Source organism: Hypanus sabinus, chromosome 17 (genome assembly GCF_030144855.1).
Source record: "Hypanus sabinus isolate sHypSab1 chromosome 17, sHypSab1.hap1, whole genome shotgun sequence".
NCBI lineage: Eukaryota > Metazoa > Chordata > Chondrichthyes > Myliobatiformes > Dasyatidae > Hypanus > Hypanus sabinus.
In genome coordinates, this window is record NC_082722.1 from 32,136,451 (window position 1) to 32,157,048 (window position 20,598).

Sequence of the window (20,598 nt, forward strand, 5' to 3'; positions counted from 1 at the left end):
CATAGAAAACTACAGTACAGAAACAAACCCTTTGGCCCGTCTAGTCCATGCTGAACCATTAATCTGCCTAGTCCCATTAACCTACACCTGGATCATAGCCTTCCATAGCCTTCCCATCCGTATCTCTCCAAATTTCTCTTAAATGTTGAAATTGATCCCACATCCACATGCACTGGCAACTCTTTCCGCTCTTTCAGCACTCTCTGTGAAGAAGTTCCCCCTCATGTTCCCTTTAAACATTTCACCTTTAACCCATGAACTCTAGTTGTAGTCTCACCCAATCTCAGTGGAAAAAGCCTGCTTGCATTTATCCCCCTCATAATTGTGTATATATCTCTAGCAGATCTCCCCTCAATCTTCTACTTTCTAAGGAATAAAGACCTAACCTATTCAACTTTTCCATATAACTCAGTTCGTCAAGTCCAGGAAACATCCTTGTCATCTTTAAAGTCATGGCAAGGTGATCTTTTGAAAGTGGGCTATATGTTTGTATTCAAACAAGTTTTTCAAGTAATCCTACAGAATGCATGCAGTGTGTGATGTCATTCACTGTTTCTCCTTGAAAACTTTGCATATGTGATATTCACATTGCATGAAAAATTTTAATTGTGAGCAATTCTAGATCATCTCCAATATATTAATCCTCCACAGTTAAATTTTACCATCTATCGGATATTGAAAGGCCTAGATAGAGTGGATGTAGAGAGGATGTTTCCTAGAGTGAGAGAGTCTAGAGGGTATGGCCTCAGAATAGAAGGACATCCCTTTAGAACAGAGATAAGGAGGAATTTATTTAGCGAGAAGATGGGATCCATTTGTGTGGTTCATTACCACAGATGGCTATGGAGGTCAAATCATTGGGTATATTTAAAGCAGAGGTTGCTAGATTCTTGATTAATAAGGGAGGGAGAAGATAGAAGTCAAGGGTCAAGAGGGGTGATAAATCAGCTATAATGAAAAGGCAGAGCATATTCGCTGAGCCGAATGGTCTAATTTTCCTCTGTCTTATTGTCTTACCTCAAAACATTAATAATGTCACTTCATACAGTACTTTGAATAAGAAAACACTTAATGGCTTACCATCTGTAGTGGTTCTCCCTTACCTATTCTACCAGTTACCCACTCAAAAACAAATTTCATGTTAGCTTTGTTTAATCCTGCTGATAGTTTTGAAGTGCTCCAGTATCATGACTCTTACGTTATACTCTAGCTTTTTTCAATGCAATGATGTGAGGCCAACTGGTCACTGGTTCTCTGTTTTTTCTCCCCCTCTCTTTTTAAGTAATGGTGCTGCACTTGCCATCTTCCAATCTGCAGAATTCCATAATCTGTAGAATTTTGGAAGATGACAACCAATGCACCACTGTTTCCATAGCCGTCTTTTGTTGTGCTCAGCATCACAGATTATGAAACTGCAGGGATTCCCCAGCTGTCAACATAATTTCACAATCATTATTCATCTAATCATGGCAACTTCCTTTAACTTGTCTATTGCATTAGATTCTTACTCCCCTGGTACTTCTGTGAAGTTATTTGTGACCTCTTCCATGAGGGCAGAACCAAAGTATTTGTTGAAATTACTGTTATTTCCTTGTCCTCATTATAAAGATTCCCACTTATAATTAGAAATGATATACATTCACCTTCACTAATCTTTTTACATACTAGTACAAGTTTTTAATATATACTTTCAAATTCCTCTCACATTCCATTTTTTGTTCCCTTAATTAATCTTTTTGCCGAATTCTGCTACTCTTCAAGCACGCTATTATTTTCTGGGAACTTTGCACGTCTCCTTCCTGGACCTAATATTATGCTTCATTTGACAGCTTGTGCTATTCTTTGCATAGGAGAGGAGTGGGTAACAGCTGACATTTATGAACAAATATAGTGATGTGCAACAAAATGCAGCAATGTTCTATCCACTATGTCGGCTTTTAATAAAGCTCCCCACTCTAGCTGTGTTACTTCTATACTTTAATGGTTTACTTTGTTTACTTTTAAGACCTTAGCTTTAGATGAATTAATGACGAATTCTTTCATGTTACGACCATTCTACTCCAAAGGACTCTGTAAGATCCTCAACTAGCCATTTATCATTGCACAAAAACAGATCTGAAAATAGCCTTCTCCCTATTTGGTTCTCAACATATTGATCTTGAAACCATCTCATACATCTTTAATTTTCCACCCTATTACTTCTAATTTGACATCCAGTCTATATGTGTATAGTCCCCCCATGATTATTGTTATCCCTGTTACATATGCATCTTTCATTGCCATAATTATTCATCGCCCAATATTGCAGCTACTATTTGGGTGTAGTTGTGATATTGGGCAATGCATAAAAATGAGTTATTGATTTGGTTACCTATAAATAACTTCTACCAATGTTTTCTGCCCTTTGTTATTATTTAGCTCGATCCAAATTTATTCAAATTGTACATAATAATTTGCCAAATCAAGATCAAATCTCTTCCTCTGTTAATAACTTTACATTTTTACCAAAATGGCAAATACCCTTGTAGCCATGTCTCTGTGATGTATCATACTCATTTCCTTCTATTTGCACTATTAATTTAGCCGCCTTGTTCTGAATGCTGTCAGCATTTAAGTACGGCACTTTAAATTTTGGCTTTTTAACATCTTTCCATATACCAACCCCACTTGCCTTTGTTCATGTTACTTATTTCACTTCCTATCTTTCTAATTTCTCCTTCTTGTTTTGTATCCCTCCTTCCTGGTTTAGTCTCGAAGTTCCCTTCTTCTGCCGAGTGAGTTTAAACTGGCCCAGAAGCACCTTCACCTGCAAAGATACTGATCTGAGTTCCAATGCCTTGGAAATCGAAAGGTCTCATACCTGTCCCATCTCTCCACTCAAACGTTCATTCAATCTATTCCCCTGTTTTCAGACCTATTACCAAGGGCTGTATTGCCACCTATGAGGTCTTGTGTTCTGCATTGTTGTTAGCTGCCTATGCTCTGCATGCTGGTCCCCTCCGCTTTCTCTGGTGCTGATATTGGCGTCTCTGGCTGTTCATCCTCCCCTTGCGGGGAGCTTTGCAGCTGTTCTGTGACCACATTGACCCTGTCACCAGGGAGATAAATAATCATCCAGGTGCTTTGTCCACAGCCACAGAACCAACTTTCCTTATACAATGGAGCATCTGTGCTCCTTCAGCTTAGTTGCTGAACAGCCATTGTTTCATTGCTTCCTCAAATGAATTTAATGAAAAACAAATACTTTTAAAGTAGACAAGTACTATGAATATTTATAACCATTTGACTTTAAATTACATCATTTTGAAGCTTACCTTGTAATTTTAGCAAAGGCCACCATGGCTATAATTGTATAATGAACAAGCACTCAAATCATGTTTTGTGTATGCAGTTGACTTAAAGATGCATGTCTATAATAGATCAGTGACTTTCACCCCTCTGCACTGAACCTCCCTTAATTTGATTCCAAGCTCCAGCTTCCTTTTTCTAACAAAATTAACTGCACTCCTGATGCAGATTCATGCCTGATGCCAGATCTGGTGGACTCATCACGCCTGCCCTCCCTCAAAGCCATATCGGTCCCACGCCCAAGTGTAAGTCAGATGGCTGTGACGATTTTCGTATTTTTCATGTCACATTCTGGAGGAGACGTTGGATTGTGCATAATTAGGCACTTGGCAAAGACCAATAAAAAGAAGTTAGGTTTAAGCGGAGCGGCCATTGTGTGAATGGACCAGTGCTGGTGTGGGGAGCTGAAGCTTCGGCTTATTGAGGCTTAGAAGAAGCACAGTCTGTAGGTAGATTGTTTTTCATTGTTTATTCTTTCTTTATTTCTTATTGAACATCTAGAGCAGTGGGGATGCCAAACGGGATATTGGAATGTTCTGCTTGTGGGATGTGGGGAGATAGGGAGACCTCCAGTGTCCCTGATGACTACAGCTGCAAGAAATTCATCCAGCTGTAGCTTCCAATGGACTGTGTTAATGAGTTGGAGCTGGAACTGGACGAACCCGGATCATTTGGGAGCATGAGCAGTTGATAGACAGGACATACAGGGAAGTAGTTACACCTAAGATGCAGGACACAGGTAAATGGGCCATTGTTAGGAGGGGAAAAGGGAACAGGCAGCCAATGCAGCGTATGTTCCCTCAACAAGAGGTATTCCGCTTTGGGTACTGTTGGGAGGAATGGTCTATCAGAAGAAAGCCACAGCGGTTAGGTCTCCGGCACTATTGTCTAGCTTTGTGGCTCGGGAGGAACGGTGGGGGGGGGGGGAGAAGAGTTGAGCAATAGTGATGGGGATTCCATTGGTAGGGGGAGCAGAAAGGACAAGAAAGAGATTCCAGGATGGTTTGTTGAGGGCCAGGACATCTCAGATTGAGTCCACGTCATTCCTAAGTGGGAGGGTGAGCAGAAGGAGGTTGTGGATTGGTACCAATGACATACTGGGAGGGTGACAAAGTCCTGCAAAGTGAGATCACAGAGTTTGGGACAAGAGCTCCTTGGTTGTGATGTCAGGATTGATACTCATGCCAAGTACTAGTGAGGCCAGAAGGAGGAAGATGATACAGTTTAACATGTGGCTAAGGAGTTGGTGCAGGAGAGAGTGCTTTCGATTTTTGGATCATTGGGCTCTCTTCCAGGGAATATGGGACATGTACAGAGTTGTAGGCGGAGCGCCAGAACAGATAGCGGAATGGTTGTAGAAAAAGATGTTGTTAAGCCCTGGCTGTGCATATATTTCAAAGGAAGGAGAACTGTAGGAAGAACAGATGAGCCTAGAGCATGGATCAGCACATAGAATTATGACGTTGTTGTTTCTAGGATGGGCAGGACTGGCAGCTCAATGTTCCAGGGTTCCGTTGTTCTAGATGTGATAGAGTGGAATGGATTAAAGGAAGGGTGGCATTACTAATTAGGGAAAATGTCATGGCAGTACTGACGTACGACAGACTGGCAAGTTCGTCTAGTGAAGCTTTATGGGTAGAACTGAGAAATAAGAAAGATGTGACCACATTAATGGAATTATAGGTCTCGGAACAGTCCTCGGGACTTAAAGGAGAAATTTGTAGAGAGATCGCAAACTGTTGCAAAAAACAAAATATTGTGGTAGTGGGTCATTTTGACTTTCCAAATATTGACTGGGACGCCCGTACTGTAAAAGGGCTGGATAGGAAAGAGTTTGTCAAATGTGTTCATCAGGCTTAGAAATCCCAACTAGGCAGAGTGCAACACTAGATCTCCCATCAGGGAATGAGACAGGGCAGGTGATAGAAGATTGTATAGGGGAGCACTTTGCATCTAGTGATCATAATGCCATTAATTTCAAGATAATTCTGGAGAAGGATATGTCTGGTCCTTGGTTTGAAATTCTAAATTGGAGAAAGGCCAACTTTGATGGAATCAGAAAGGATCTGGCAAGTGTGGATTGAGGCAGATTGTTTTCTGGCAAAGGTATACTTTGTAAGTGCGAGGCCTTCAAAAATGAAAATTTGAGAGTACAGAATTTGTATTTTCCAGTCAGAATAAAAGGCAAGGATACCAGGTTTAGGGATCCTTGATTTTCGAGGGATATTGGACACCTGTTAAGAAAAAGAAGGAGGTGCCTAGCAGGTGTAGATAGGCAGGCAGGAGCAAATGGGGTATTTGAGTAGAAGAAATGCGAGTGAACACTTAAGGAAATCAGGATGGCCAAAAGGAGAGATAAACTTGCCCTTGCAGACAAGGTACAGGAGGCTTCTAAGGGCTTCTACAGATATATTAAGAGCAAGAGACAAAATTGGTCCTCAGGAAGATCGGAGTGGTAATCTATGCGTGGAACCTAAAGAGATGGGAGAGATCTAAAATGGATATTTTACATCTGTATTTACTCAGGAAATGTGCAGAGTCTATGGATGAGAGGGAATACAGCAACGCGGCCATGGACCCTATGTAGATTACAAAAGAGGAGGTGTTTGCTGTCTGGAGGAAAATTAGGGTGGATAAATCACCAAGTGCTGACGATGTGTTTCTTTGGACCCTGTGGGAGGCTATTGCATAAATTGCAGGGACTTCAGCAGAGATATTTAAAACATCCTTTTTAAATGGCTGAAGTGCGGAAGAATTGGAGGATAGCTAGTGTTGTTCTGTTGTTTAAGAAAGGCTCTAAGAATAATCGAGGTAGTTATAGGCCGGTGAGCCTGACATCAGTAGTGGGAAAGTTATTGGAAGGTACGCTAAGGGACTGGACTTACAGGTATTTAGATAGTCAGGGACTGGGTAGGGTTAGTTAACATGGTATTGTGCATGGTATGTACTGTCTAATTAATCTTCAAGGAAGTTAGCAGGAAGGTTAATGAAGGCGAGGCAGTGGATGTTGTCTAATTGGATATTAACAATGACAAGATTCCACGTGTGAAGTTAGTCAAGAAGATTCAGTCGCTGGGTATTCAAGATGAGATAGTAAATTGGATTAAACAATGGTTCACGAAAGAAGCTAGACAGTGATTGTAGATGATTGCCTCTTGGTCTGGAGGCCTGTGACTAGTGGTGTGCCACAGGGACTGGTTCTGGGTCCTTTGTTGTTTTTAATCTATATCAACAATCTGGATGATAATGTGGTAAACTGGATCAGCAAATTTGTGGATGAAACCAAGATTGGAGGTGTAGTGGACAGTGAGGAAGACTTTCAGAGCTTGCAGAGGGATCTGGACCAGCTGGTGAAATGGGCTGGAAAATGGCAGATGGAATTTAATGCAGACGAGTGTGAGGTGTTCCACTTTGGGAGGACCAATCAGGGTAGGTCATACACGGAGAGTAGTAGGACACTGAGGAGTGCAATAGAACAGAGGGATCTGGGAATACAGGTCTATAGTTTATTGAAAGTGGCATCACAGGAAGATAGGGCCATAAAGAAAGCTTTTGGCGCATTGCTTTCATAAATCAATGTATTGAGTACAGGAGTTGGGATGTCATTTTGAAATTGTATAAGACATTGCTGAGGTCTGATTTGGAGTATTGTGTGCAGTTTCAGTTATCTACCTAGAGGAAAGATGCAGATAAGATTGAAAGAGTGCACAGAAAATTTACAAGCATATTCCCGGGACTTGAATAGCCTAGGACTTTATTCCTTAGGATGTATAAGACTGAGAGGAGATTTGATAGAGGTATACAAAATTATGAGGGGTATAGATAGAGTAAATACAAGCAAACTTTTTTCACTGAGGTTGAGTGGGACTATGGTCAGAGGTCATGGGTTAAGGGTGAAAGGTAAAATATTTAAGGGGAACTTCTTTACAGGGGTGGTGATAGTATGGAGCTGCCAAGTGCAAGTGGTGGATGCCGTGTCAATTTCAACATTTATGAACAATTTGGATAGTACATGGGGGGGAGGGGTATGATGGGCTGTACTCTGAGTGCAGATTGATGGGACTAGGCAAATTAATGGTTCAGCATGGATTAGATAGGCCAAAAAGTCTGTTTCTGGGCTGTCGTATTCTATGACTCTATACCCCTTTGTTGGTTCTATACATTACCACCCAGAGGCTATTTTTGTGATAGGTTGTAGGTGTGCATTCATCAGCAGCTGTACCAACTACCAACACAATGGTAGGAAGTTCATTAATGACACAGCCAGAAGTGACTGGGCTGAGGACTCTGTCTATGGAACAACTCAGAGATATGCAATGATTAACCTTCAACAATAAAAGACGTTTTTCTTTACTATTGTGATTTCAGCAAGTGGGTGTTTTCCTTTTGACACCTTTTGTTTTACCATACTTCCTCATGTCAAGGGCAGTCATTTTCATCTAATATCTGTAAATAAGCTTTTTGTTCCTTACTTGGACAAAAGGTTATGGCTAATTAAAGAACCATCAGAAAAAGAAGTTGTCCATTTCACAAACTTGGGTATCTTATTATATTTCACAAACAGTTTAACATTTACTATACATACAGTTATATGGAATATTTGAATATAGTAAGTTCCCATGAATAGAAACGAGAAACAAGGTTCGGCAAAGAACGAGAACCTGGATACAGGGCTCTAGTGTCTGAAGATATGCATCAGCATCTGGAACTGTCCATGTATGCTCAGTGAGGAGACCAAATTCTGGTCTTGCATCTCTTACCAGTAACTGACGCATGGATCTAAGCTGTTTCCTTCAATCTCTGGTGAGTCAGGGGATATTTACAACTAAAGCTCAAGTTGATATTTTTTACCAAACTTTTGTAATGACAGTCTCTTTCCCCTGGAATATTTATTCTGACAATTGACAATTGACATGTACTTCATTTTCATAAATTTCATATCCTCCACCTCCTCAGGAGACACATCCTTGCCAACCTTCATTGTCTCACAATATCATTGCAATAAACCATCTTCAATGCTCTAAATTGATTTTTAATACCCGAGCTACTTCATGCTCCTTTGCCTAATCATAGCTTTCCTGTCAAAACCTCTACCAGATGATAGTAGATTTTTCTTTCCCAGCGTCAGATACAGTCTCGGCACACTGTTCTTGGAACCACATTGTCTTTTTCTGTTGGGAAGGAAATTAGCAATCTAACTGATGAAAGCGCATTTTGATGCAATTTCTGTCTATTTCTCCTTTTCCTACTCAGCTTTACTGTTCATATGTTGTTTTCTATTTAAAGCTGAAGGAGAATTTTACATTTAAAATCTAAATTAGAAAGAGGCATTACCTATTTTATCCATTTTCCATAAGGCAATAAATGTAAAATAGATCCAAAGAAATATATATCAAAATGTGCATTGCAAGGACATAAGTGAGTTTAATGATTAATTTTGATTAAGTAACTATTTCATTCAAATTAAAATGTTAAAGGCACACTTTTAAAACAAGAACTGGACAGTTTGAATTCAGGTGAAATGTTGCAACCTACAAGCAACTGCTCACATGTTGTATATCAACTTGGAGATGCCCCACCAACTGAAACACAGAGATACAAGTCTCAGAAAGAGGCCATTCAGTCCATCTTGTTCATTCCAGCCAAAATAGCTACTAAGACTAATCATAGCTCTCAGCCTGCATTCATCCAAAGACTTATTAAAAAAATGAGAGGGTTCTCCCTTAAGCATACTGTAAGGCAGTAAGTGCTAGACCTCTCCTAGAAAAATTTCTAGGTCGCTCCTCATGTGGTCCTGGGTTCTTGTGCTGTTGCAGGCTTTGATACAGAGTTAAATCTTATTTTCAAGACCCATCTCCTTCCTATTCTTCTTTTCCTCCACCAATGAGTTGGTTCCATTGTGTCAAGTTTGGCTAGGTCCAACCCATGCTGGTCTCCCTTTGTCATATTGGTGGCCACTGTGTACATTGCACTTTACCATTCAATCATTTGTGTAGTGATTTAGTTCTTGGTACGGAGCCAGTCGGGTCAGAGGTGAGGTGTCCCTCTTTCGATGATGAAGGAGGAGGTTACTGTGGTTCTGTGTTTATGGATTAGACTATTGTGCTTGTGGACTTTTCAGACTCATGGTTTTTATATTCTGTGTTTCTCACCCATTCCTTCCTGTTTTGTTGTGCAAAGGGGGGAATTTAGGGGTTGATATTTTTGTTGTCTAGTGTTTTTTTTTGTGTGGGGTTGAGGGGGCTTTGGGAGGGTTGAAGGCTTTGTTCCATTTTGTGCGGGGGAGGTGGATTTGGGAGCTGATGGTCGGGATGCTGTCTATTTTGTGCGGGGGAGGTGGATTTGGGAGCTGATGGTTGGGATGCTGTTTATTTTGTGCAGGGGAGGTGGATTTGGGAGCTGATGGTCAGGATGCTGTTTATTTTGTGCGGGGGGAGGTGGATTTGGGAGCTGATGGTCAGGATGCTGTCTATTTTGTGCAGGGGAGGTGGATTTGGGAGCTGATGGTCAGGATGCTGTCTATTTTGTGCAGAGGAGGTGGATTTGGGAGCTGATGGTCGAGATGCTGTCTATTTTGTGCAGGGGAGGTGGATTTGGGAGCTGATGGTCGGGATGCTGTCTATTTTGTGCGGGGATGGTGGATTTGGGAGCTGATGGTCGGGATGCTGTCTATTTTGTGCGGGGGGAGGTGGATTTGGGAGCTGATGGTCAGGATGCTGTCTATTTTGTGCAGAGGAGGTGGATTTGGGAGCTGATGGTCGGGATGCTGTCTATTTTGTACGGAGGGTGGATTTGATGTTTCTCTCTGAATGACTTTCACATTCTTTTCATGGCTGTCTGGTGAAGAAGAATCTCAGAGTTGTTGGTGGATACATACTTCAATAATAAATGAACCTTTGAACCTTTAGGAGCATGGAATCAATTGCTCCTGACAGTTCACATCACTCTCACATTTTCCCTGTGGAACTGGTTTCAAAACAAGGACTCTTGAATTAGATATTTCTTAATTATATTCTAAGCTTCTGTTATGTCATAGAGTCGTGCAGCATGGGGCAGACCCTTTGGTCCATGTAGACTAAGATGCCCTTCAAACTAGTCCCATATCCCTCCGAACCTTTCCTATCTACAGTATGCACCTATTCAAATGTCTTTTAACTGTTATTAGTGTATCTGCCTCAGCCCCTTTTCCTGGAAGCTCATTTCATGTACTGACTACTCTTTGTTTCCTTAGAACTTCTGCTCATTATGTGCTCTCTTATTTTGTTTCTCCTCTCCTGATATATTAGAACAGTCTTTTCCCAGCTCATTCCATATATTGACTGCTCTTTGGGTGAAAAAGTTGCCTCTCATATTCTTATGTCTCCCCTCTCACCATAAACCTATGCCCTTTAGTTCTTGATTCCCTAGCCCTGAAAAAAAAACTGTGCATAGTCTCCCTCTCTATGCTTGTCGTGATTTTAGACAACTCAATTGATATTGTCCATTGATTATCAACAAGCTGCTCTCTGCCCGCTGCTGAAACCTCAGGTGCTGATTGAGGTGTTTCCGAGTGGACCATTGATGCTATCTTCACTACAGCCAACCGGTCACTGTCTCTATGTGCCAAAGTTATTGCATGACCAAGGAAAACTGTGCTGTCTCATGTCAGTTTAGCTTGAGCCTATGTGTTTATTATACAAAATCTTCATTGCTACAGATTGCTTCTCAAAACAAATCCCAAATTAGAATCTTGCAAACAACCCTGGAAATACTCTGCTTCTTTGAAAATCCATCAGTCTCCTTGCTTATATTTACTTAACAAACGTGGAGATTATCCATTTCCCAGATGTCTGTACAGACTTGCCTGAATCTATTTTGTTATATTTGTCTCAACACTTTGGTTACAGCACAATTACTATGCCTCAAAAGTCTTGCAGAGCGTTGATCTGACCCTATAAAAATCTCTCATATACTGTATGTACTTAAATATGTACCTAATGTCATTTCATCTTCAGCCTTCCTCATTTCAAGCACACCTGACCTTTCCATGCATGGCAACTTCTTCCAAAACCTTCTTTGAACCTTTTTTTGTTATTTATGGGATGACCAGAACTGCTATAGCTGTGAGTTTATGAATCATGTACATTTTGTCTTGGCCCATAAAAGACTCTCTGTATGCCTGATTATGCACCATGCCTATCTGCATTAGTCTCTCAGTTACCTGTGGTCATCACACATCCTTTTATTTTCTTATAGCTTCTACTCATAATGTGTTCTATTGCCTTATTTATCCTATTTGGATATATTATATCTTTTCCAGATTGAAATCTGTATTACTTTCAAGCTCACTTAATCTGTCGACACCATCCTGCAATCTGTGCTATTATTTCTTACTAATTTTTATTTCAGGTTATTCACAAATGTCCTAATCATGCTGCAACAAAGTTCTCTGAAATATGTAAAAAAAAACTTAAAGAACCTGGGACTGCACCCCATGGAATCCAATTACAGTACTAGCAATTATTTGGCTATCAAAATTTACATCCTTCAGCCTTTCTGCTAAAGAGGCAGTTTTGGTTAGAATAGAGTCAGAGAGGCCCTTGGCTACACAGAGTCTATGCAGACTATCAAGCACCTTTATGTTATACTAGTCCTACAACGATGTGTTTTCGTCTCTCCGCATTCCGATTAGCTCCTCCCAGATTCTACCACTTATCATCACCTCTCACAGATAAATAAAAAAATGGATACAAAGTGCTGATCTTGTTCATAATCTCCAGACACGATAAGGACAATATAAATAGGGGGTGTTGTTAGATAAAACTGCAGCTTCATCCTCACTTCCGTTTTTGCTTTACATCACCATTCAGCTTTGCTTTCCTGGCTATCCGAAAAAAATAACAAAGGAAATGACGTGATGAAGGGTGCCAAAGAATAATTGTACAGGTTGTCACCGAAGAGTTAGAATGGAAACAAGGCCTTTAGCCTTACTCATCCATGCAGAACATTTGGTCCCATTTGTTTGCATTTGGTTCACATCTCTCTAAATGTTCCCTAACTCTGCAACTGTCCAAATGTTGTAGTTGTACCCACTCTATCACTTCCTCTGGCAGCTCAGTCCACACATCCACCGCACTGTGTGAAACATTTGTCCCTGAAGTGTGAACTGTTTTGGAGATGCTGGGGTAGAGATGTTAGGACTGCATTGTAAGTAGCTGATAGGTGGAGTCGTACCCCACCACTGGATGGGTTTTCCAGTTTGACAAAGATGGCTTCTTTAAGCACCCTGTCCAAAATGTGCACTTTGTTATTATCGAAGGAGTGTCCATTGTCCTTTAGGTGTAGATAGATAGCCGAGTCTTCACTGACCAAGTTATGCCAGGGCTGCTAAATCAGCTTTCCTGAACTAAGTTGTAAACATCATTACCATGCTAGATTTCCAGTTGTACAGCGCTGCAAATACCAGTCATATTTCAGCATACAGTGGTATGAAGGGCCTAAACATAAAATCATAATTAAGTTGCTCAGAATTTACTGCATGGTTTGTAAATTTTAACTGATGTGTGGACTAGCCTTCTACCAAGGCAAAACTTTAATATAGAAATATGGATTTCCTTTTACAGTACTTTATTGAGAAAAATAACATTTTTGATGACTATTTACTTTTAATATGATAAACAAAAGCACATTATATAATAGAACAGCTCCAAAAAAATTAGAACAATTTTACAGCTGATAAGCGTATTGTGAAATTTTAATCTAAACATTTAGCAGCTCCTTTACTTGTGCAATTACAAGCTTCCATCTCCGGCACACCAACCCCAGACTCCGCAAACCTCGGTGCAGCATACTCAACAAGCACAGTCCACCAACTGATGGTCTTAATTATATTCTGCAGGAAAAGACAGCACTCTCTATCTTGGACAACATTGAAAAATAATAAATACTAAAATAAATAAATTTGTCTTTGCCACAAACAGCATCCCAAACCCTGGAAGATACAGCTAGGCCATTTGGATCCCATTACTTCATAATTAGCATCTACTATGCAAAAGACTTGAAAGTTATTCAGTAACAAATAGCCAAACCTGTCAAAATATTTTAAAATCCACATTATGTAATAGAAAGTGTGGTGTTGGAGACACCACTGCAATATGTGACCACCAGCTGTGTCATTGTGTACAATGTTTTAGGGCTGCAATACAGTTAAACTACCACTGCAGCTAACTTATATAAATTTACTTAGCTGAAATATAAAAGCAGTGCAAAGCTCAATACTGACACATCAGACATCTATATTCCAAGTCCAAATTGCAATCTTATTTTAGAAAAGGTATTCAGTACCGTATACCTTTTATCCAGGGTACTCCTTTCATATTTTTAACCGACCATTACACCGTAGCATTGTTTATTCAAATTGTACTCAGGAGCTCTGAACTCTGATATTAGACATTGTTAATAAAGCTTCAACTGACATGGGACTTGGAATATAACCCATGAGATTTTGTCCGAAGTCTGACCAATAAAAAAAATGTTCATCAGAAGACACAGTTTTTGGAATGTTTTCTGTGGACATGTTTCCATACTGCTTGAGAAAGTAGTCATGTTCAAGAGTAAATAGTGATAACTTCGCAGCCACCACCACGTACCAGCAATACTCTCTCCAGACCTTCTGTAAGTACCTCCAGAAATTCCATATCTAAAATTAATATGTCAAGGAGATTAAAAATGTGATCTATTTTAAAGGGCCTTCTAGAGTTGTCCTTTAAATTGTGCTTGAAGGCTACATGAATGCTTTCAGAACCTGTAATCTGGGAGAAAATAAATAGCCACTTGGATCTAGTAAAGGAGGGCTACCACACATTGATTAAAGGCAAGTTACATTTGACTAAATTGATTATAGAGCTTTTATGAGGCTGAAATCAGATGAAGACAATCTAATTGATGGAGGCTGAAATCAGATGATGACAATTTAATTGATGGGATTGTAAACTTTCAAAAGGTGTTTCCTAAAATACCAACTATAATTATATTAGAAAAATTGAAGCCCATGAGATAAAAAGGTTAATAGCAGCAAAGTACAAACTTAATTAAGGAAGAAAAAACAACTGTGATGAATGTCTGCAGTTGCGTTTTCCAGTGTTTATTACTGTGGTTTTGATATGTGCTACAGCCAGTATATACAGGTATATCAGATTTGAAATCATAGTGAATGAGGGAAAATATTAACATCAAGCAAGCAAATATAAATATTCTGATAGAACAAGCAACACATGCCTTTTGTCATTCATTACTGAAAAGAGCAGTGTGTCCAGAGTGAAAATGCATGCAGAGTGGAACAATTTTAAAGAAGAGCCTAACAGGAGAGGGACTTGCGGGTCTTCAAAGTAGGAAAGATTAATAGAGAAAGTAAAACTACGGTTGGAAAAAAGTTTTTAGTAAGTCCAAGGGGACAATGACAATTCGGTGCTTTATTCAAAGAAAGTGAAATATGACAAAGGCATATAACTTAAATAGTTTCAACAGGAAATCACACAGCAGGGGAGGTGAGAACTGAAACACGAACTATAAGGTTAAAGTAGAAGTAGATGTGACCAGAATATAACATTGCCACTGATTGGTTGGGAAAATGGCCTATGTTTGTGCTGTACTACCAAATAATGTGGAAAAGGAAGGCTCTGCCAAAGGGCACGATGGGTATAAGGTGACAACATTTTATGTTTTAAGGAGGTATCAAGCAGATCCAGGTAGATGGGTTTTAGGGAGATATCAAAAATTTAGAGCAGGAAATATTAGTGAATATGGAGAAGTCTTGCATAATTCCGCAGAACATGTAACTGTACAGCAAAGTACAGGCCCTTCAGCCCATGAAGCTACTCCAAGATCGATCTAATCCTACCCTCCCACATAGATCTCTATTTTTCTCTCATCCAAGTGCCCATGTAAGAGTCCCTTAAATGTCCCTAATGAATTTTGTTCTACCACCACCCCTGGCAGTGCATTCCATACACCTAACACTCAGTGTAAAAAACTACCTCTCACATCCACCCTATAATTTCTACATTCATCTTAAAAGTATGTCCACTTGTGTTAGCCATTTCTGCCCTGGGAGAAAGCTGCTGACTGTCCACTCTATCTATGCTTCTTATCATCTTATGCACCTCTATCAAGTCAGCTCTCATCCATATTTACTCAAAAGAGAAAAACCCAAGTTCACTCAACTTTTACTCATAAGATATGTTCTCTATTCTGGGCAGCATCTGGTAAGTCTCCTCTGCAGCCTCTCTAAAGTTTTCACATCTTTCCTAAAATGAGGTGACCAGAACTGAACACGAGTGTGGTCTAACCGGAATTTTATACAGCTGTAACATTATTTCGTGGCTCTTGAACTCAATCCACTGACTAATGAAGGTCAACAGATCATATTCCTTCTTAACCTCCCTATCTCCTTGCCTGTAACTTTGAGGGATCTATGGACGTGCACCCCAAAATTCCTCCATCCTCAATACCGCTAAGATTCCTGCCATTAACTTTGTACTCTGCCTTCAGGTTTAACTTTCCAAAGTGTATCACTTCCCACTTTTCCAAACTGAACTCCTTCTGCTATTTCTCAGCCTAGCTCTGTATTCTGTCAATGTTCCACGACCTTTGTGTCATCTACAAATTTACTAATTCACACTTTCACTTCCTCATCTAAGTAATTACAAAGAGCACGGGACCTAGAACAAATCTTTGTGGAACACCACTGATCTTGGACCTCCAAGTAGAATACACTCCATACACTACCACCCTCTGCTTTCTGTGGACAAGCCAGTTCTGGTTCAATGCAACCAAGTTTCCTGAACCCCATGCCTACTGACTTTCTCAATGAGCCTACCATGGGAAACACTGTTCAACACCTTACAATAACCCATATACATCACATCCACCACTCTACCTTCATCAATTTGTCACTTCCTTGAAAATGTCAAGCAGGCTGGTAAGACATAACCTGCCCCTCACAAAACAATGCTGACTATTACTAATCAGACTATGCATTTACAAATGCTCGTAAATTCTGTCTCTATGAACTCACTCCAATAGTTTGCCCAGCATTGTTATAAGACTCACTGGTCTATAATTCCCAAGGTTATCACTATCATTTTTTTGATTAAAGGAATAACATTTGTCATCCTCCAATCTTCTGGTACTACTCATTTGGCAAGTAAGGACACAAAGATCATTGTCAACGGTGCAGCAATCTCTTCCCTTGCTTTCTGTGGGTTATATCCCATCAACACCTGGGGTCTTAGCTATTCTAATGTTTTTCAAAAGTCCCGACACATACTCTTTCTTAACGTCGACATGTTACAACACATTTGTTTATTCATGCCCCCTTCTAGCTCTCCTAAGTGCATTCTTAAATGCCTTGCTGGCTGCCTTGTAACTTTCAAGAATGTGGTCTGATCTTTGTTTCCTAAGTATGCTTTCTTCTTCCTCTTGACTAAATGTTCCACCTCTCTTGTCAATCATGTTTCCTTTACCCTACTATCCATTCCTTGCCTCAATGAGATAAAACTATCCTGAACCCCACAGAAATGTCCCTAAACAACTTATGTATTTCCCTTGTACATTTCCCTAAGAACATCTATTTCAATTTACTATCCCAAATTCCTGCTTAATAGCATCAAAATTAGTCCTCTCCTAATTCTTTCCCAAAGCATCTGCTCCTATCCTTGTTCAAGGCTCTGCTGGGCAGGGAGTCACAGAGTCACAGAAAGCTACAGCACAGAAACAGGCCCTTTGGCCAATCCAGTCCATACTGAACCATTTAAACTGCCTTGTCCCATCAACCTGCATCCGGACCACAGCCATCCATGTACCAACCAAACTTCTCTTAAACATTGAAATTGAAATGGCATGAGGGGTATTGAAAAGGGAAGAGTGGTGCTGTGGCACAGCTGGTCGGGCTGGTGCCTCACAGCTCCCGTAACCTAGGTTAAGTTCTGACCTCAGTTGTCTGCGTGGAGTTTGCACTGCGACCACGTGGGTTTCCCCTGTATAATCTGGTTTATCTGGCATTTGGTAGGTTAAATAACTACAATATATTGCCCTTAAGTGAATGGTAGAATCTGGGTGAACTTGGAGGGGAAAATACAACTTAAATATTATAGGATTTACATAAAAGGAGTACTTCAAGGTCAGTATGAACTTGGTAAGCTCTTGACTCTCAAGAGCACTCTTAAGGGCCTGTTCACGTACTGTATTTCTGAAGGGAAGAAGCTGTGGAGATTAATACTGGAGCTGGTGGGGGCTAAGAAAGAAAGAAACTCCATTGCTGCAGTTACTTAGACCAGCTCATGGACGGCTCTATAGAAGAAAGGTGTGACTAACTGTAGAACTCACAGGACCACCAAAGAAAAGTTATGTATCACGGAGTCATTCTCACTTTTAGTGCCACGACAGAAATCTGAGTGCAGAGTTTCAAATGTGGAGCTCTAAGACGGGGACTGAAAGATAACAATACTGATGCAGAAAACGATTACGTGACAAGAACAGTTAATTAAGACTAAATGAAATGCTCTTTCAAAGAATGCGCACATGATACTATGTATAGCCACAGTACTCATTATTGACAATGGGTAGGTGTGGCTGAGGGGATGAAATCTGGACTAAAAGTTAAAAACCAAACCTGCCTGCTTACTTGCTTGAATCAAGTAGATTAAAATATGTTTATCCTTCATAGATTAAATTAAAGGTTACATTATCTAATCAACTCACTGAAATGCTGGAAACCCTCAGCAAGTTAGACATTGCCTGTGATGAGAGAAAATACAGGTTCAAGCTGATGACTTTGGCTTCCAATTGATGCCGCCTGACCTGCTGAGAAGTTCCAGCATTTTCTGTTGTGCAGGACTTCAGTAAATATTTCATAATGTATTTCAGTACATTAAACAGTCAGACAGTGCAAAATTTCAGGGTCTGCTCAATCAAATTAGATGTCAAATTAAATACCTAGCATTTATTTAGATGTGTATATTTAAAGGTATATATGTAATTTTATGATAAGGAACAGAATTGCGAATACCTGTATACAGCTCAACAGAAGATCTTTGTTATGACCATGTATCTCTATTGGTAAACATTGAATATCAAGATCAACTGAAATATCATCAGGGCTATCTTTTTGCCAAATATTCTTGCTAGAATTTACTGGAAAATACTTGACAAAGGATACAGTTTTCATCTCCATCTTGATTTTTTGGTGGTCCAGGCATGTTAAGCAAAACTAGTTTGGAATCATGGGATCTATTTACGATGACTTCATTCAGCTTCACTGCTGTGTGCATTCTCCTTACATTGGATTGGTCTCTGAAAAAGACAAACAACATCCTTGTTGAATACATTAAAAAAAACCATATAGACTAAGTACAGATTGTGTTGGGGTGTTGTGCCAAAACATACTTAGCTTTAGTTGTCATGTCTATAGGGAGCCATCACATCTGCTAATCCATTGTTCAACTCTTCCCAAAATTCCATACCAGTGTGTGGAATTGCAGACGCTGGTAAAGAGCTGGAGGTCAGATGGGCATTCATCTACCTTCCTTCTCTGCAGCTAGATTCACCCCAAGTCATGGACACGCTACAGAAAATGACTGGATGGGAGGAGCATCTGACCCTCATCTTTATAGCAAGAACACCGGGCATGAAAACGGTGACCCATTCATGTGGATCATCCTGACTGATGAGTACAACCAAATCACACAGGTAACGACATTATTAAAATTCCACTTTCTTGTTTGCTTTTACAGGCGATCCCTGCATTAGAGCAGTTTGGTCAACAAAAATTCTCCCTTAACAACTCACTACCAAAACTCTGAGATAGAGAAGACAGATTTGCTTTTGCAGAATTTCTGTCAATATTTATTGTTTCAATTCATATTTTTGATGCATTGCTACTTTGCATTATGGAATATTGGGATACAGGTGGATTTCCAGCTGTTCTAGGTTAAACTCCCCAGTAATGTGAGTGTCAGCTGCAATGTTTTCTCATACTTTCAATATTATATAGATACAAAGTATTGTATGATTACATTCAGTTTATTAGCCTAGATGAATGGATTCTTTGCGTGAAAGGAGAAAGTGAAAAGATCTGTGTACTACCAGAGTATTATTTTTCCCTAACTCAGATGTCTTCAGTCAGCAAGTGAATGAAGACTCCAGAAAAACATGGGGAAGATTTTCCTGAGAAATACTCCTACTGGTTCAGTAAGTTCAAGACAGGACTCCTGTGTCTGGATTGGAGTCATGAAATTTCTGACAGTGCTTGCTGGCACTAACTTCCTGCAACTCTTCAGCATTAATGGAAGGAAATCTACTTCCAAATCTGCGAGGAAACAAAGACTTCATTCATTTTAATGAAGAATAATAACTGCAAGGGAGAAATTACAGTTGAAATAACTTGAATTTCTATGAATGGATCAACTTTACTTTTAAAGTCTAAGTTTTTGAAAGCAAATTTAAAAAAAAACTAAAAAATTAAGAACTTAATTTAACTTTTAATGCATTTAATGTTTCTAACTGTCAGCGACTTAGAAAAATTCACTTTTCCAGATTTAAATTGACAGCAATCAACTCTTATTCAGCAACTTGCTAAGGAAATCAGGTCTGACTTGATTCAACAATATAATTACTTTGTTGATATTTAGATGTTGATGCCAGGTTTCTGAATGCCAACACAAAGTTCGAATTACACTTCCAGGCAAAGAAATGCATCAATAGCAGTACGTATCAGTTCCATAAAAAAAGAGGAAACTCTTTTATGGTTATGTAATTCGTAGAAAGCTTGCTTCCCTTGAGACATTTGACACTTACGGTTTAATACTGATTAATTCTCTGAAGCTGTCTGGGGTGGCAGCACTGCTTCGGTTTCTCTCAGATTCACATTTTTCTTTTGTCCAAGTCATCTGCACTTTCTCAGGATAAATGTGCATCTCTTCCTCCTCATCCATGTACACGTGAATTGGATGGATTAATGAATTTCTATCCTTTATTAATTGAGCCTAGAAGAAATTAGTGTGGGACTTTTAAAGACTGAACGATAGCATTAGCATTTTTAAAATAAAGAATATATTCCAAAAAAGTTACCATAAAACAATTTAAGATTGGGTGCATTATCTGCTATATCACAGGTATTAAGATTCCTGCATATTGCCAAAGAGGTAAAATGCACAAGATATGTTAAGTAGTCATACCTGTCTTAAGAATTTAATACTATATTTATACTAAATT

The 20,598-nt window shown here is 39.6% G+C and overlaps 1 protein-coding gene across 2 annotated transcripts in view; it reads right to left on the minus strand.

Annotated features, from left to right (window-relative positions):
• Positions 1 to 12,939: 12,939 nt before the first annotated feature.
• slc12a4 (solute carrier family 12 member 4) overlaps positions 12,940 to 20,598 on the minus strand; it is a 126,166-nt gene continuing 118,507 nt past the window's right edge. For both annotated transcript variants that reach the window (XM_059992807.1, XM_059992809.1), the window contains exons 22-24: positions 20,182 to 20,369; positions 18,545 to 18,678; positions 12,940 to 14,026 (exon numbers count right to left, since the gene is read on the minus strand). In XM_059992807.1, the coding sequence (XP_059848790.1) occupies positions 13,935 to 14,026; positions 18,545 to 18,678; positions 20,182 to 20,369 (414 nt within the window). In that variant the 3' untranslated portion in view covers positions 12,940 to 13,934. The remainder of the gene's footprint in view (positions 14,027 to 18,544; positions 18,679 to 20,181; positions 20,370 to 20,598) is intronic.